Source organism: Danio rerio, chromosome 15 (genome assembly GCF_049306965.1).
Source record: "Danio rerio strain Tuebingen ecotype United States chromosome 15, GRCz12tu, whole genome shotgun sequence".
In the NCBI taxonomy this organism is placed as follows: domain Eukaryota; kingdom Metazoa; phylum Chordata; class Actinopteri; order Cypriniformes; family Danionidae; genus Danio; species Danio rerio.
The window spans coordinates 41,094,700-41,109,380 of record NC_133190.1 but is presented as its reverse complement, the minus strand read 5'-3'; the positions used below and the strand labels follow the sequence as shown (position 1 = coordinate 41,109,380).

Here is a 14,681-nt window from a genome sequence, read left to right as displayed (position 1 = left end):
TTATTGTCATTAAAAATGTACTGGTGTTCACCAAACAATATTCTGAATTGGCTCTTTTTTTAGTTTAAAAAAATAACACTAAACAACAACCATACCATATAATCATATAAACCATTTTATGTATTTTTTTTCTCTTCTCTTTTTTAATTGTTATTGTTTTTTTTTTGTTTTTTTTTGCTTCTTATTATTGTTTTTCTTTTAAATTGAAAAAGAAAAAATATAGAATTATGATGTATTATATTGTCACATTTTTGTTACATTTTAAGAAAAAGATTGTTCAAAAAATTAACATAACCATATAAACAGCAGCAGCAGACTGACAGTCTAATATCTGGTTGGATCTGTATTGCAGTTCAAGGTAGTTTTAGAATGAAAAATATAACTAAAAATAAAAATGTTAAATAAAAAATAAATAAATAAATAAATAAAAATAAATGCTGTTAATTATTAAGTGAAGTTTATTTATAAACTAATTTTGAGAGGAGCACGCGCTTATGATTGATAGCACCTGGTCCACATTAGCTAATGCTGATTCACCAATCAGACGACTCCTTAACCACTATAAATAACCAGAGTATCTTATCTCAACCATCTTCGTCTTGAAGAATCCCCCCTTCCACCCCTACTCCTCCCATTTCCCTGTCAGGGCAGCACGGAGGCCTAGTGGTTAGCACCACGGTCGCACAGCGAGAATGCCACCGGCTCGGACTCTACCTGGCCAGGTCGGCGTTTCTGTGCAGAGTACGCGAGTTCTCTTCGTGTTTGCGTGGGTTTTCACCGGGCTTTCCGGTTTCCTTCCACAGACCAAAAACATGTAACATAAGTAAATTGACAAATCTAAATTGACAGCATTGACACTTCATAGCGTTTTATTCTACTTCCAACATTATCAAGCAGGGGAGTACTCGAGACCTACCTGAACTTGGACTTCCCTCTTGCCCTGCAACGGGGGGAGCCCCGGGCTTGAGGATCTCACGAGTTCTGGGCTCTCTCTCCCGGGACAGCATGCCAAACAAGCTTTATAATCAATCATCAGCTAAGGGCGAACTCTTGAAATAAATAAATTGGTTAAATCTGCTAGTTAAAATAATCTCCAGAACGCCAATTGTCTTGAATGTCCAATTGTTTGATCTGAGAACTTGGTGAATATCAATCAAATCCCAACCACAAAACCTATGATTAGACATATTTTAAACATTGCAAGTCCTGTTTCCAGTGATCGTAGTGTAGATCTACTTTATGTCAGCCGCTGTATTTCATCAGCTCTCGTTCTGTCAAGGCTACATCATGTGGCCAATATATGTGATGGTGATGTGTGATTGACTAGAGCTCACCAAGGTCATTACATTTGATATATTCCCCCATCCAACCTCTCAAATAACACTTGAGCCCACTCAAATCCTTAAAAGAACTCACAGCAACAAACTGTCAATCATCCACAACAGTTTAGCACTGGCAAACTTTGCACTGGCACCCAAAAAAAAAAAAAAAAAATCAAATGTCCAATGCAAATGTAGTTATTATTGTGATAAGTGTCTCAAAAACATTGCCTGAGCTGAGAGACTGCTTTTAGGGATTAAAAACTAAGCGTATGATTAGCTATGAGGATTAGCATTAGTTTAAATGGTCTCAGTCCAATTTAAACATCAAAGACAGCTTAATCAGTGAAGAGAATTTGGTACAGTAAATTAACATGTTTGCAAAATGTTTTGCAAAACTTTTAATGTAAGACACAAAGCATGCAAACTATAGTTGTGCATACTTATTATGTTCAATAATTAATGTAAAAAAATAAATCCAAACAAAAATTAAGGATCTTTATGAAACCAGTCATTGAGTTCAATGGAAAGCCTCTTTACTATTTCTATAGAATGGAAGACTAGAGTTTAGGATAAGTAAGTTTCTATTAAATAGAAGTTTCTTATTCATTCATTCATTCATTCATTCATTTTCTTGTCGGCTTAGTCCCTTTATTAATCCGGGGTCGCCACAGCAAAATGAACCATCAACTTATCCAGCAAGTTTTTAAGCAACGCCTTCCCTTCCAGCCACAAACCATCTCTGGAAAACATCCACACACATTCTTACACACACTCATACACGACGAATGATTTAGCTTACCCAATTCACCTGTACCACATGTCATGGAGATTATGCAAACTCCACACAGAAACGCCAACCGAGGTTCGACCCAGCGACCTTCTTGCTGTGAGGCGACAGCTTCTTATGTTAAATTTTATTTTGTTTCAAATCGTTCATAGTGTTTTCTATTTCATGCATTTTATCAATTTACCAATGGGCCCAAAGTGTACAAAAAAATATCCCTCACACAATTGCACGACCATTAGCCTGAACTGTTGATACAAGACAGAATGGATCTATACTTTCATGTTGTTGATACCAAATTCTGACTCTACTATCCGAATGTCGCAGAAGAAATCGAGACTCATCAGACAAGACAAGGTTTTTCCAATCTTCTCTGTCCAATTTTGGTGAGTCTGTGCCAATTGTAGCCTCAGTTTCCTGTTCTTAGCTGACAGGAGTGGCACCCCGTGTGGTCTTCTGCTACTGTAACCCATCTGCCTCAAGGTTGGACATGTTGTGAGTTTAGAGAGGCTCTTCTGCATACCTCAGTTGTAGCGAGTGGTTATTTGAGTTACTGTTGCCTTTCTATCAGCTCAAACCAGTCGGTCCTCTGACCTCAGATCATTCTTAGTACACCCTAAAGAAGGTTGTGCATGAAAATCCCAGTGCATCACCAGTTTCTGAAATACTCAGACCAATCCGTCAGGCACCAAAAACCATGCCACATTCAAAGTCACTTAAATCATTATTTTCCCTCATTCTGATGCTCAGTTTGAACTACAGCAGATCGTCTTGATCATGTCTACATGCCTAAACGCATTGAGTTGCTGCCATTTGACTGACAGATTAGAAATTTGCATTAACGAGCAGTTGGACAGGTGTCCCTAATAAAGTGGCTGGTGAGTGTTTAAAGCACCATGAAAGTCCTTCCAGTTTTTAACATTTCACTTACACCTAATATTTACATTAAAATGTCATCATGATAAAAATGTTTTGAATGTGTCATTTTCAAAAATTGACCGTTTTAATACTGGTAATATTCAAATGCTCTTTCTGAAGTATTTATAAAATGCTTTACTTGTCATAGTTTGTGTATAAGATTTAAATTTAAGATTTTTAATTTAAGAATGTCTTATATTTTTTCATTCGGTTTTTTATTGCAGCACAGTACAATTGTTGAAAAATCAATTCAAGCACTTTCAATGATCTACGCTTGTTTTTAAGTACTTCTCCGGTCTGAATATATCTATATTTTATATTTTTGAAATTCAAGTACTTTCAAGAAGTGTGCAAACCCTGCAAATAACTCAGCCGCTCTTTTTAACTGCACTTTAATATTACAAAAAAAAAAAAAAACTTGCAACTAATGCAGCAAATCCAACCATCGCGTATAATATGGAAATACAATGCACTCGCTCTTCTTTACATCAAAGCACAGCTCATCCTCCTGTGCCTCCAGACAGCGGATCAAGAATCAAAACCCCCAGCACGTCATCAACACTGCCGATCACATGCAGAAAACATCCCCACCAAGCCGAGATCAAACACAAGGGGCGTAACATTCGCTCCTCCAGTAAAAAGCTGCAACCTGACACAGAGCCACAGTGGAGCCAGAGAGTCCAGGTAACGAAGATGGATGTCCTGTAATGCGGTTTTCCTGCGGCTGCTGCGCTTGGAGGAATCCGCTCGTAGCCCGACATCCCAACGTAACAAACACACAAACAGGAGAGTCGCCTCAAACTGATTGCTCATGTCCTCAGAAGTTATAAACAAAAGGGGAAACATGGTTTTCTGGGATAATGGAGCAATAATTAGATTTAGGAAGTCATTTCCAAAAAGCCAAAAATGAGATTTGCGCTCCCCTTCACCTGTAATTGAGTTTCTGTGGGAAAGGTAAATTCTGCAAAGCATAGACTCCGTGTTTGACCCCTATAACCCTGAACGGAAACTGACAGTCTTCAGTTTGTTGTTTGATTCAGACCATTAGAAAATAAAAACTCACTTTTTTTAAATCAGCAATAAAGAGTACCTAGAAATATTAATACATGTGAAGCATCTCTCTCTCTATCTCTCTTTCTATCAATACTGAATTTAACTGTTCATGATATAAATGTTCTTTTTGTGATGAAGGAGAGACATTTTTTCATTGTTTTATGCATTGTGAAAGACTGGGGTCTTTATTCAGTTTATTGGAGGTTATTTTTCTTTCCGTTGATGAGATGTTTACAAAAACTGTGTTTGTGCTTGGTTTTAATTATGGAAAGAAAGAAAAAGGGCGTCTGTTAAATTTTATATTAAGACAAGCAAAAATCGCGATATACACGAGTAGGAGACACAAGATTTTGTATGAGACCAATCATAACGTTGAACTGATTTTTAAAGGGCTTATAAGAGCAAGAATAAGGCATAATTTTATTTTTATTCGTCAATGAAAGAGTTGGACAAGTTTGAAGACATGTGGAGTGTAAATGGTTTTGTTTAAATCAATGAAACATGTTGTAGTTTAAAATTTTGTATTAAATAAAGGTGTATTAAATTTCTCTATATTTCTCTCTCTCTCTCTCTCTGTCTCTCCTCTTTTTTTTTTTACAAAAAGGAATATTGACAAAATTGAAAACATAAGGAATTATAAAGAAATGCTATGCTCTGTTAAAGATGAACGACATTTTATTTGCAAAATGTGTTGATTAAAATGTACATTCATTAATTGTGTTTTTGAAAATGGTACTGAAAAAATAGAATTCTAAAATGTATCTCTTTCTCTATTATTTATAAGCTCTGTCCACATGAAAATTATTGTTTTCTACTAGATTATGTGACACTATCAAGCAGCAACATCCTGCTCGTGAAACTAACACGGAAGTAACTGAAAATTCAATCATTGACTGGCCACTGGGGGCCGGCTCCAGAAACTTCAGATGTTCACTGACTGCTAAGACAAATTGGCCATTTTTACAGCTGATGAAAACATGTTTACAGCTTGGTACAAAAGATGGTTTTGGTGCATATAGCTAATTTGACCCTTCATCAATTTTTTTTTAACTAATTTGTTTAATTTGTATTAGGTCTGCAAAATTAAGGGTGTGGCCACTTGAGTGACAGCTAGGTCAAGCCGGTCGCCGTCACATCACCTCAGCTGATTCCGGCTGATTAGCCGCTGAACTCAGTATATATTTGATTATGTATAGCACCTTGAATTGCCACTGATGAAATGTGCTATATAAATAAACTTGTCTTGCTTATTTATTGTATTTTTGTTTTGTGCTATGTGGCTTTACATAGTCCGCTGCCTTTTTTGATTGTTTCTTAAAATTATCAGATTATATGGCATGCTGTGTACGTTATTGAGCTTGCAATCCATTCAAGTGGCCTCCATTTCCCAGGAGAGTGAATTTCCTTTATCTTGAAAATTTTTGAACAGTCATCGAAAACGTTGTCATACAGTGTTATGCCAGGACTATATTTTAAGTTAGAAGTAATTCATGTTTTTTTTCTGTAGAAAAATTTCAAAAGAAAAATGCTTAGTGGCTCAATGTATTACAACAGTGTTTTTAAAAGACCAAACAGAATTTATTAATATAGTAAACAACCAAGCACATGTATTCAAAACATAAACGAATCACAGGCAATGAAGTGTTAAGCATTTCTCCCAAAGAAAAACCCATCTGAGCTAAATGCTAGCAGGCATCTGTAGCTCCGCTCAAACCCGCCTTTTTGCCCTTTTTTGGTTACTCGTGGTCGGTGCAATGACATACGAATAAAATGGCAACAATTGACCATGCCCACTTGTAGCTTCATTTACGCTCTTCCGAAACCTATAAGTACACCTACACTGTAAAAAATGGCCGTGATTTCAATGATAAAAAAACTGTAAAAATGCTACAGTACAAATCCGTAATCTGGTTAATGGTATGTTTCCTTAATATATACGGCGAATAACCGTAAATTGACTTTCCCAGAATTCCCTGCATGGCACATAACTTTTTATGCATTTGGTTGACATAAATATAAATCTTTTTAGTTGTTTCCCCATCAGTTATGTACATTAGAGATTTATGTTACATCTAATGTTGATAAACAATGTTTATTTCATGACTTTAATTTTATGCGTGTTACCTTACTGGTGTTTAGTAGCTGTGTGAATGACTCTGAGCACCTTCTATATGCTGATACTCTTTTCTGCTTGTAGGAGAAGTTGATTGTGATGAGCATTGGCTCATTATGTAAATTCCTCATCACCACCTGCATGTGGGTGTGCTAACGTGTCTAACTGTGTAACAAAAGATGTGTAGATGTTGGTCATTCAAAATACAGACATATTACCTCTATAAATTAATAAAATACGGTAATTAACCATAAAAATGAAAAATTACTTTTACGGTTTGTACCGTGTTTTTAACGGTAAAGTACTGGCAACCAAAGCTGCCAGTTTTTTACCGTAAATTTTACGGATTTATTTTTTACAGTGTATACATCACGGATACTACGTCCATATTTTTAAAAGTCTATGGGCACTATATGCTTTTGCAGACTTCTTGGCCAACTTGCCTTTATGCTTAGGGTTATATCGCCACCAGTTGGTTTGGTACGCTTTTGATGCTGTTTAATAATGTCTATGTACAATTTTATTTTTTTATTTTTTTTCAAAAGCAAAAATTATATGAAACATTTTTTTTACCCATGCTGCGTTTATTCATGTGTTCATTATTTAATGTAATAAAAACTTTATTTAATTTGTTTTAATTGTTTTATTTTGTTAATATATATATATATATATATATACATATATATATATATATATATATATATATATATATATATATATATATATATATATATATATTTATTTATTTATTTAAAATATTCTAAAACAGCTTATTTAAAAAAAATTTATATATATATATATATATATATATATATATATATATATATATATATATATATATATATGTATATATATATATATATATGTATATATATATATATATATATATATATATATATATATATATATATATATATATATATATATATATTTAAAATATATTCTAAAACAGCTTATTTTAAATTATTTTTTTCTGCCGTTCTTTACATATACATACAAATTATTTAAAAAGCAGCAAAGCCATAATGACCAGCATTTTTAAAAATCCAAAATCAATTGAAGGCAACTTTAAATATTCAGTTACTATCTTGTGGAATACTACACTATATCAATATAAAAATTTTATTAGAATTTAAATATAATTCAAATGACAAAAAGAAAATGTAAAATAGGGGGGAGGGGTGAGGGAAATCAACCTTAGACATGAGGTGAAACGCCCAGCATGAACAACGTTTCTAGGAAAATATTTGCTTTTCAATAATTACAGCTTTCCAAACCACTGAACTGAAAACCTCCATTCACTAACATCACAGTTACACAGGCAAGATATTAGAGAGCTCACAGGAGAAGGAGAAAAGAAAAATTATTACACGGCAGACGAGTTCTTTTACGAGTCGCCTCACACTAAAAATAAACCCTCAGCCACGCATCACAAAACTACCAGCACAACCTGATGTCAGCTTTGTCAAATAATTCTGCCCAGTGAAGCTTCACTACATCCCAAGGGATTTGTTATGCGATGTGTTGGACTCACTCATTCATTTGAACCTGTCTGCATCACCCTCCTGCATATTTTACTTTGGCATATGCCACAGTTGAGTTCCATTAATCAGTCCGAGCTCGTATGAGGGCTGAATGTTAAACCCTCATGTCGTTCCAACTCTCCGCCCAGCCACACACACACAAAAAAACAGCCCGACATTAACCTTGTAAGACGGAGGCGGTTCGCGCATCGTCGCCACTTGGCAGTGAAGGCAAAAGGAGAAGTTCTCAGATTGTTTCCAGCCGGAGCTGCATGAGTGAACGGGTTTGTGTGTGTGTGTATGTGTGGCTCCACTATAAATAAGCCTGGCGGCTGGAGAGGTGCTAGTCTGCGGAGGCACTGACAGTAGAGGGCAACGCGGCCTTGTCTCGCTGGGAGACGCCAATTAAAACTGGACCCGAACCCAAAGTGTGCAACTGCACCGCGTCTACTTGAGAGAATGAGAAATGAGGTTTGGCACGAGGCAGGTTCGAAGAAATGCTGCTGTAAAATGTCAGACGCTCGTTCAAGTTTCGCTTTGAAGAATCACATACAGCTCGCATACAGAGATCTTGTGCTGTGAAACAGTTTTCAGGGAGAGCAGAAATCACATTGCTGATGATCAGGTACACACAATAAGTAAGACGTTTACCTGAAGTATGAGATCTTGTGAATAAAACCCTTGATTCACATAGGTGTAAGTGACAAACTACAAGCTTTACATGTTTCTATTAGTTTTACATCTCCTAGATGTGAATTTTGCCACTGTTTAGGCGTGCACTAGATTAAAGATATCCTAAAAACTAATGACACCAATAATAACATTTAAAAAAAACTTTATTTTATTTCATTGGACCTTTAATAAAGTTACTCAGAAGGAAAAGTGACAGTCATAAAGAACAACTTTGTCCAAATACTGGCATAAAGTCACAATGATGACTGGATTTCTGCATAAACAGTTCAAGCAATTGAATCTGAGTTTAGCTGGACTGATTGGACTTCAGGTTAACTTTCAAAAAAGTAATTTTATTACATATGGTTTAAGTTTGAATATTGCTAAAGTGCCATTACAATTGTATAATGAGTGTGTATGTAACTGCAGTCATGAAGCAAACATTTTTTAAATTCTACAAAAAAAAGACGCGCAAATTAAGTGTGTTATGCCAAGTTCAGACTGCATGATTTTAGCCCCGATTTTGACTGGCCGACAGGTTTTTTTATAAATCGCCAACAAATGCCTGAAATCACAGGCAAATTGGTGCTCGTTCAAGTGAGTACTCTGTTAAAATAGTTGGGTTAAAAATACCCCAACATATAACCCAACTAAAGGTTATTACAGCACCTTCCCAACTATGGGTTATTTTAGCCCAATGCATTGGGTTATTTTGATTAGATGTTTTTTTTGTTTTTGTTTTTTTCCATTTTGGTATAACTTTTACTATTACTACTATTAATTTTATAATTATGATTGTGTAAATAAATGAATGTCTCCGCTGGGTCTTAAAGATGGGAATCCGGCCGGATATCCCAAACGTGTATAATTTCCTCAAAAAAACAAAAGCGCAGAGATGAACACGGGAGGTAGAGAAAGTGCTATCCATTTAATATTGATCGGCTATGAAGCGCACGTTTGTATCATCAATAATCAAGAGTGCTGGAGAAAAGGATATAAAAACACGACACGGAGAGGTCATTTGATTTAAAAAAAAGAAATAACAACAACATTATTGCGTTAGAGCTTAAATAAACTTTATACTGCAAAACAACATTACCCGCACATTAATACAGCTGTTCTGTGTCAGTTAAATCAGTTCACGGTTGAAATTCTAAATTTGTAACCCAACTGGTTGAGTTATTATATAAATAACCAAATAAAGGTAAAAAAAAAACAAACAAAGCACCAAATACAGTATGTTTAACTCAACCATTGGGTTAAATAAACAACTCAACGTTTTTTTTAGAGTGGACTGTGAACTATCAAAGACGTGATCTGAGAGAATCACCAATGCGTCGCTGACAACCATGAGATATTTGACATGCTAAATATCTGGACCATTCAAATCATGCCGTGTGAAATGTGTTCTGACTGAAAAAAAACATCAGCGATTATCTACAGCTAATGCGAAAGCAGCATCCACTAGCATGTGTACCTGCAGGCCAGCAGTTTAGTTTTAGTTTTAGTTTATTTATTTATAGGGTCAATGCACATTAATAAACATTACTGTAAAATGTGCCAGAATTAGCCAAGAATGGCTATTTGTCATCTGTAGACCCCTTACAGAATGTTAAAAAGTCACACTTAAAATAGAAGCACAGCATTAAACATTACATACATTTTCATATATAAAATACAATAAAAAAGTAAAAAACAAGAACTAGAAGAAACAAGACTGATGGCAGCGGAAGAGGGCAAAAAGCCAAAGAAAAACAATACAAATGTGTCAAGAATACAGTACTTATGCTGACAATGCTGATTTGTCAATAACCAATTTTTAACATGAGACTGAAAAGAACGAAAAGTGCATGATCTTCTAATTGTTGGTGGGATGGAGTTCCATTCCTTCGCAGCTTTCACTGAAAAAGCAGGAGGTTTGGGGAGAAGTTAAAAGCTCCAGTTTTTTTGGACCCAAGAAATGGAGGAAAAACTAGTGGAAATTTGGCAGAAGCACCCATGTCTGTTTGACGTGTCATGTGAGCAATACCAACCAGGTCGAGAAAATACAAAGTTGAGGAGAAATTGCTAATACTCTACAAAAGCAAGGTGAACAAAATAAGTGCATTTTCTACCCCATTATAGGTTTCTTTCTTATTATGTAGTTATATAGTTAATAATAAAAGATTATGTGACCTCATGTTGTTTCCACTTTTGTTGTTGTCATTTTTCGCATGTGTTTGGTTGTGAGAGGCGTAGTTTGCGGACCGAGACAAAGTCTCACAGTATGAAACCCTTTTTCGCTGATCCATCCTGCAATGTAAGCAAAGCAGCGACGAAATGCTAACCCAGATAGTCATGCAGTGTGAAAACACCTGTGAAACAACTACTTTGAAAATCGTGCAGTCTGACCTCAGCATTCCCATCCAATTGTTAGAACGGCTGACTGTAGTATTGGTAACATAGCAACCAACAGTAAACAAGTCAAGCATAATAGAAGCAGCTGATAAGTCACATAGGTTTAATGTTTGCTTCATCAGAGTGTGTTGTTTCCATCTCCCAGTATTCACATTAACCCTTTTTCGCACTCAAGTCCAAAACCACCTAAAGCAAGCATAAAAAGCTTATTTGTAATTGAAAGTTTTTTTACCGCAACTGTATTACAAGAAACAAATTGACATAACACATAAAACAACACAACATCCATCAAAACCAGCCATGAAAACAAAAACTGATGTCTTGTGAATGCCTAATTTATCTTTTCATAACATATTTTTAAAATAAAGTAGCAATCCAAGATGAACAAACACCACTGAAGCTCTTTACATGAACTCAAACCATCATCTAATGAAAAATCACGGCAAAATCATCCGTATAGACTCAAGCATTATCACTCTACAACACCAAAGCACCCGTCAAGCATCTGTCTGTCAGGCCTAATGTTGACACAAGCAGCACTACAGCGATCTACACATCATGTCTATATCATTGCCTATGACAGTTGAGGAGCAAGCATCTGCGAATGAAAAGTAAATACTCATTTTTACCTTGCCCTTGAGCATCCACTGAGTCTGAGCACAGGATCCACAGGACACAGATAATGAGGAGGAGAGGAGGTCCAGCCAGGACCACAGCACACCTCGCTCGCTCAGGGGAGACAGCCATGACACCATTGGTTACTGTCACACAGGAGAAAATTAAAGATTTTGGACAAGTAAAAATTGAACATTTGCGAAATACAGAATTTTACAGTAAGCATATACAGTATACATATATTTTAAATGCATAAAAAATTTAAATATAATTAACACCGTCTTGTATTGAATACATAAATAAATCGTTATTATTATTGTCACAGTGTAGGACTGACAAATACACCATGACTGTTACATTCACATATTGCACTTATACAATAATATGCATACATTTACAAACATGGTCTGAATGCCAGCAAATAATTCAGTATTGTGCATGTGTGTTTGTTTAATGGGAATAAATAATCTATTTATTTATTTATTTATTTGTCTACTGTCTAAGTCCTGCAGGCACAGGTTGTCAACCTGATGTCTTATTAACGTTGTACCCCAACATACCCCTACATCGTGGGGACTTTAAATTTGTTCTGAAATGAAAATCAAGTTGACGTCAGAACCCAACATTAATGTCCAATGTCCAACTTAAATTCAATCTAAAATCAACCAAATATCAACGTCTAATCAAGTTAAACCTTGACATGTGTGGACAATACCACTATGACATCTATCAGTTGTTGGACTTTGGTCACTTTCCAACACAACCTAAAATCAACCAAAAATCAACCAAATATCAACGTCTAATCAAGTTGCACCTTGACGTGTGGACATTACCACTATGACATCTATCAGACGTCAGACTTTGGTCACTTTCCGACACAACCTAAAATCAACCAAATATCATCAAGTTGCACCTTGACATGTTTGGACATTACCATTATGACATCTATCAGACGTTGGACTTTGGTCACTTTCCAACACAACCTAAAATCAACCAAAAATTAACCAAATATCAACGTCTAATCAAGTTGCACCTTGACGTGTGGACATTACCACTATGACATCTATCAGACGTCAGACTTTGGTCACTTTCCGACACAACCTAAAATCAACCAAATATCATCAAGGTGCACCTTGACATGTTTGGACATTACCACTTTGACATCTATCAGACGTTGGACTTTGGTCACTTTCCAACACAACCTAAAATCAACCAAAAATTAACCAAATATCAACGTCTAATCAAGTTGCACCTTGACGTGTGGACATTACCACTATGACATCTATCAGACGTCAGACTTTGGTCACTTTCCGACACAACCTAAAATCAACCAAATATCATCAAGTTGCACCTTGACATGTTTGGACATTACCACTTTGACATCTACTGTATCAGACGTTGGACTTTGGTCACTTTCCAACACAACCTAAAATCAACCAAATATCAATGTCTAATCAAGTTGCACCTTGACGTGTGGACATTACCACTATGACATCTATCAGACGTCAGACTTTGGTCACTTTCCGACACAACATAAAATCAACCAAATATCATCAAGTTGCACCTTGACATGTTTGGACATTACCACTATGACATCTATCAGACGTTGGACTTTGGTCACTTTCCAACACAACCTAAAATCAACCAAAAATCAACCAAATATCAATGTCTAATCAAGTTGCACCTTGACGTGTGGACATTACCACTATGACATCTATCAGACGTCAGACTTTGGTCACTTTCCGACACAACCTAAAATCAACCAAATGTCATCAAGTTGCACCTTGACATGTTTGGACATTACCACTATGACATCTATCAGACGTTGGACTTTGGTCACTTTCCAACACAACCTAAAATCAACCAAATATCAACGTCTAATCAAGTTGCACCTTGACGTGTGGACAATACCACTATGACATCTATCAGACGTTGGACTTTGGTCACTTTCAGATACAACCTGAAATCAACCAAAAATCAACCAAATATCAACGTCAAATCAAGTTGCACCTTGACATGTGTGGACATAATGTGCAACTTGATTAGACCTATGACATCTATCAGACATTGGATTTTGGTCACGTACAAACACAACCTAAAATCAACCAAAAATCAACTTAATTTGATGTTGTTATTGGACATCAAAAAAAACTTAATCCTTAGACGCTGGCTACACATTAAATTTTAGTCCCCTGATGTCATGACCTAAATCTAACCTAATATTAACATCTTATGATGTTGTGTGCCTGCTGGGAGGTTATCACTGTGTTTATGTACCATTTCAATACAAAATCAATTCAAACAATATCACATGTCATATTTACAAAACACACTGTGAAATAACCACAGACACATGTTACTTTAAACACCACTTACTTAAAAAAAAAACAACCATAGAAAGATGACACACTCAACGGTATCCTTAGAACCAAACCTGTTCAGATTGCAACCTAGGACATTTATACAATACTTTCTCACCATCCATTCAGAGCGGCCATTTTGGAGTGACATCATCAGGGTCACGACCTCATTGCCAGTGAAAAAACCCATTGTTCTGTTTTTTATATCAAAATTGGTTGGTTGTTGTATTTTGAGTTACATATTTATTTAAATTGATTTTTATTTTGTCGAATGTCTTGTTTATTTGTCAACATATTTCCGTACCAAACTATAAAAAGGTATAGCCCATGGGCGGGGCCAAATATAAAAAATGGCCCCCAAACACTCCCTCCATGTGGGTAGTTGTTGGAGTAATGTGTATTGTGTGGAGATATTGAAGAGATTGTGTGTGGCAGATTTTGTTCCGATCTTTTGATTTAGCTGAACTAGTGGTGGGCAAAGCGAGGCTTCGTGAAACACTGAAACTATCGAAGCAAATGTGTCGAAGCTTCGAAACGTTTCGAAACACCACTCTACGGTGACACCTAGTGGTCATTGTATTTGTATTTCACTGAAACAGCTTCAGCGAAGAACAGTTGAGCAAATTGAGGTATCAAACCCCACTTTGTAGCCCGGAATCATCAAATGGTTTAGTCGAGCGGTTAGAGTTTGTGACTACCATGCGGGAATAATGGGTTCGACTCCAGACTTACTCAATTGTTTTGAAATGCTTTGATACCAGTTGGTAATGCTTTGTTATTGTATCGTTTTGTTTCAACATTGCTCTGACATCCGAATAAACATCTTGTAAATAAATTTGTATTGTTTTGTTCATAAAACAGGGTTGTTACTAGATCAGATACAGTTGTGGCCAGAAGTTAACAATAATTATTTATATTATTAAT

General features: G+C 35.8%; 1 protein-coding gene across 2 annotated transcripts in view; it reads right to left on the bottom strand.

Annotated features, from left to right (window-relative positions):
* The window catches only part of robo2 (roundabout, axon guidance receptor, homolog 2 (Drosophila)), an 866,533-nt gene that overhangs the window by 837,954 nt on the left and 13,898 nt on the right, over window positions 1-14,681 (bottom strand). The window contains exons 1-2 of one of the 2 annotated variants that reach the window (XM_073923224.1): window positions 13,774-13,932; window positions 11,412-11,543 (exon numbers count right to left, since the gene is read on the bottom strand). In XM_073923224.1, the coding sequence (XP_073779325.1) occupies window positions 11,412-11,543; window positions 13,774-13,792 (151 nt within the window). In that variant the 5' untranslated portion in view covers window positions 13,793-13,932. Of the gene's footprint in view, window positions 1-11,411; window positions 11,544-13,773; window positions 13,933-14,681 lie in introns of those variants that run through there. The other variant, XM_073923230.1, reaches the window with a different exon arrangement.